A 4,313-nucleotide genomic window follows, 5' to 3' on the forward strand; every position below is an offset into this window, starting at 1 on the left:
GCTCACGCGCTGTAAATCGAACGAACTGCAAGAGACGGTCCACTGCCTTGTCAAGTCTATACAAGTCTATACGGTTCGTTGGCTATGCGCTGTCGTTATATATCACAGCCGCGAATATTCATCCCTAACCTTTGTGCAGGCCCTTCACGACTCCGAGAAGACCGTGCTCGAAAACGAGTTGGCATTCCATAAACACAACTACGATAAATACGTGGGTATTACGCTGCTGCGCAGTGATGCATCATCAATGGCTTGTCTCTACGCCATCCTGTTTCATCGATGAGTGACTGAGTCTCTGGTCCACTGCTCCATTAGAATCGTGTCATGACCCAGATCGCAGACAGCGCAGATCAAAAGAAGCAGGCTCTGTCGGTGGAGTTACGAGGTGAGCAAGACGCCGTGTCCGCTGAGCACCGATTGCAGCGAACGCACGCAGACAGATGATCGGTGCTGACCTGCTGCACAACGCCTCACTCTATAGAGCTCCGAGAATACCTGAGGGCCCTCGATTTGAAGCTCCGGTCACTGGCATTCAAGCAGGATGACGTCGTTGGCTTTTTGAAGGATGTCGAGTCGACGCTCGGATACGGCCTGAAGAAACTGGCTCAATTGATGCAGTGATGCTGCTTGTCACTGCTGGGCAGAGAGCTACTGGCGGCCACTGCTCGGCCCGACATGCCGCTGGTACAATCGGCTATTGAAGGAAAGTCGTTTCTTTGCTCTGTCAACTGGCATCTTGATCATCCATACGACAGCTTGCATGGTCGCAACGGGCAGATTGGCACCAATCTGTCGCTCACAGTCGGCCTTTGAAGAATATAGCCTTGAATCCGGTTGATCCACCTCTGTCGACGACTGTCAACCGGCACACCACAAACATAACCCGCGTCGACTGCGATTGTGCGCACCTTGCAGCATCGGTCTGGTCGTGTGAGGGATATGTGTGTATTCATATCCGGCAAGTGAATATTCAGCGATGCAGACAGTGGGCTCCGTTTCGCTTGGGTGCACTGCAATATGGTTTGCAACCGGAAGTGTAATTGACGTCGGAACTCCAGGCTTGCTTAAGCCAAGTCTTGGAGAGTGCGAAGTCATTAAAACATTTAAAATCAAGAACCAACAACAGGGAAACAATAAACCGATGACTGATCGACCGAGTCACAGTGTTGACCTCATAGCCAAGCTCTCTGAGCGGACTCATGCCACCAAAGATGGCTCCAGTCGATCATCACATGGGCAATTTCAGGGACAACAATCGAAACAGCCGCGAGCTGCTGAGCCGCGCGCAATAGAGCTATCGTCTGATATCCGCCAGGTATAGCAGTGACAGTGCGATAACAAAGACTCCAACTCCAAAACCAGAGAAGGCGCCTGGACCCGCCTGTGAGTTAGACTGGGTGGAGTTGGCGTTGAGCTGAACGACGGCCGAAGCCAAGTAGGTGTCATAGACAGAGGTGTTGGCCGAGACAACGGTTGAGTTGGAGGAGTCAGTCGAGTTTTTGCCAGCAGGGCGTCTCTGGCCCAGAGGAACAGTAGACGACAGGGTGCAGTTGGTACAAGTTGGGTCGCAGCGGGTATAGCGCATAATGCTGGTTTTGTTGGGAGCGATCGTTGTCAGGGAGTAAACGGTGGCATTGGTTTTGCGGTCAATTTTGGAAATACACTTCTTCAAGCTTTCTCCAGTCAAATATGCATTCTCTCCGATGACGCTAAGGGCATTCAGAGAAACGTTGCTGAGGGCCGACGAGGCAGTAAGTAGCTGATCAAAGAGGCGGTCGAGTCGAGTGCGGAAGGTGTTGAAGTTGTTGAAGCACTGGATGCCAACGGTTTCGGTGTTAGTTGCAGTGAGCGGAATGGGCATGCAGGTAAAGTTGTTGCTGGCACAGACGGTTTTGGCGGCCAGGTGATACTTGTTGGAAAAGTATTTGGTGGAGGAAAACTGGAAGTTGGTGGCGACTGTGTACGGAGCACATCCGTTGACCGGGTTGCTATACTCATAGAAGATCATCCATCTGTACGACTGAGCAGGTGGTTCGGTGGTGTGTGTGCGCTGAGAAGAGGCCGAGCGGGTCATGCTCGCATGGGAAAAGGATGCGTGGTTGGGATGGGAGTTTGGGTTTGGCAAGGTGGGAGGAGACGCTGCAGGATTTGTTGCAACTGCGACGGCAGCGAGCCATCCGGCAATCAGAAGCTTGGCCCAAGTGAATGTGGTCATGGTCAGGGTGAATGCTTGGAAGGTTTCGAGCAGATGCAAGGGCAAAACAAGGGTACCAAATGTTTTCGAGAACCACCGATGGATGCTGGGAAGCGGTGCCGCATCGTACCGTTCTTATACCCGACCCTCCCCAGAGACTGTCATTATGCGCGCAGGACAATGCTTGGTGCTGAACATGCATGAAGCAGTCGCCAAGGGAGTTTCTTTGTGCTGGCGAGCTTGTTCTAGCTCTTTGTTCTCGCCCACAGGACAGATTGTTCGACAGGAACAATAGAAGCTTCGGACAATGTGCTATTGGGCTCGGAACAAACGCACAACCCCGGCCAGGCAGGCGGGTTGGCGGCGGCTAGACAATCACACATCCAATCTACGACCGGCGCTCAAGAGCACAGACCAAAGGCGATCCGATCCTACAACAATGCGGGCGCTGCGATATTGTGCGTGCCCCGGATCGCGAGAACAACCGATAAAACTGTGTAGCGGCCAAGGTCGATCTCATGGAGACGGCTGGCTCGTGGCAGCGCCATCTCCAATGCGACAATGCCTTGAGCAGATGATGGGCGAGATGGTGAGAGTGTGGGACTGGAGGAATGGGCGCAGCGGTATTGCAAGTGCATGCGAATGCCGGAAATGTGATCCGCAGATGCGGCTTCAGCTCGGCTCCACTCAGCTGCGTCGGACATACCTAACAATCCACTCTCGCTCTTCATCCGATGGCTGCCGCGAAGGCTGTCCATCGTAGGTATGAATGCGGCCAGTCGCTTCGCTGTAATAGCCGTCTCCGATATCAAACGTTCCCTTTGGGATCGACGGTGCTCGGTTCGCATCGTTTGTCAACTGTGTATCTCCTAAATCAGCGCGGATGACGAGTCTTGGTTGAGCACAGGGATGCTCCAGCATATCGGCAGTAAGGGCAAGCGATGATATCAGCCAGCTGAATATCCTCGATAGAGCCACACCGACCTGGCGGAAACCCATTCACACGCTCCGAGAAGAACCGGCGATCCTTGTCGGTGCAGTAGTCCCAGTCCTCGGGCTCATATTCGAGACCATCTTTGAAAGTGTATGTGCCCTACAACCCAACAACTTCCTGTTAGAGCGACCGAGTCGCATCCTGTGGGGCCACACAATCAAATAAGCGACTTAACAGAGCCTACCTGGACGGCGACGCCATTCTCCCACTCTGCATCATAGAGACCACCGTGTTTGAAGTGAATGGTGCCGTGGCCGTGAAATCTATGGGGTATTATTCCGATCGCGGAGGATTTAGTCCCTGGGCGGTTGTTGTGCTGGCTTGGTCTGGCATTTCCTGCGGCCAGGGCCGGGTGCAAGCGGTGTTGAGCCTGAAATCGATGGCCTGCCCATACTCACTGTCCGTCCTTGAAGTCGCCGATATAGACGTTCCCATCCGGGAAGGTGTATCGTCCCGCGCCCTCGATCCTAAGACGCCGGTTGATCGAGGAGACTCAGATACCTCCAGAGCATATACTCGTGATGGCATCATCTCGTGCGCAGGGCCAGGGAAGCAGCATTTGAACAGGATAGTCACATGGCCAAGGCAGTTCGCGGACCTGGGCTTTTGCGAATACTCCTTCCTCGTCCTCTCGCTTACCTGCCATTGACGACGGTTGCTTTGAATGGGGATTTGTAGAATGCCATTGCTGCGACTGGGTGTGAGACTGGGTCTGTCCGCAAGCGGAAGAGTCTGCTAAAACTATCGCCTTGAATACAGCGAAATGGGACACTTTCACACACGGATGACTTGTGTGGGTTGCGTGAGTTGTGTGAATCAGACGACTTTGATTGGCACTCGAACTCCATGAAATCCGCTCGCCGAATTCCTCTGGCTATTTTGTTCTTTGCTCTGCGTCTTCCCTCATCCCATCCCAGACATGTCTTCGTACCCTGACTTGCAGTGACTGCATCTGGGGCGACTCGCTGGACCCCATCGTGCCCACTCACTCCATGCATCGCTCACGCAGGGAAATGACGACCCACTTGGCCGGGTGTGTGATATGATCCGACTCCGCCGTGTTTGTCTGAATGAGACGATTTGTCCCATTTTTTCTTCAACACGATCTACACCAAGTGGAGGCTC

General features: G+C 53.4%; 2 protein-coding genes across 2 annotated transcripts; both read right to left on the minus strand.

Moving 5' to 3' along the window:
* Positions 1 to 1,294: 1,294 nt before the first annotated feature.
* On the minus strand, positions 1,295 to 2,215 carry BJ171DRAFT_573685 (uncharacterized protein; the record flags this gene model as incomplete). The annotated part of the gene is made up of 1 exon (XM_053113710.1): positions 1,295 to 2,215. One exon carries the CDS (start codon positions 2,213 to 2,215, stop codon positions 1,295 to 1,297), a length of 921 nt encoding a protein of 306 aa, XP_052961911.1.
* Positions 2,216 to 2,881: 666 nt separating this feature from the next.
* BJ171DRAFT_432647 (uncharacterized protein) lies at positions 2,882 to 3,874 on the minus strand (the record flags this gene model as incomplete). The annotated part of the gene is made up of 5 exons (XM_053107919.1): positions 2,882 to 3,060; positions 3,173 to 3,287; positions 3,373 to 3,451; positions 3,587 to 3,655; positions 3,828 to 3,874. 5 exons carry the CDS (start codon positions 3,872 to 3,874, stop codon positions 2,882 to 2,884), a joined length of 489 nt encoding a protein of 162 aa, XP_052961912.1.
* Positions 3,875 to 4,313: the final 439 nt, after the last annotated feature.

The sequence above is a fragment of the Polychytrium aggregatum genome (genome assembly GCF_025602895.1).
Source record: "Polychytrium aggregatum strain JEL109 chromosome Unknown BJ171scaffold_104, whole genome shotgun sequence".
Lineage (NCBI taxonomy): Eukaryota > Fungi > Chytridiomycota > Chytridiomycetes > Polychytriales > Polychytrium > Polychytrium aggregatum.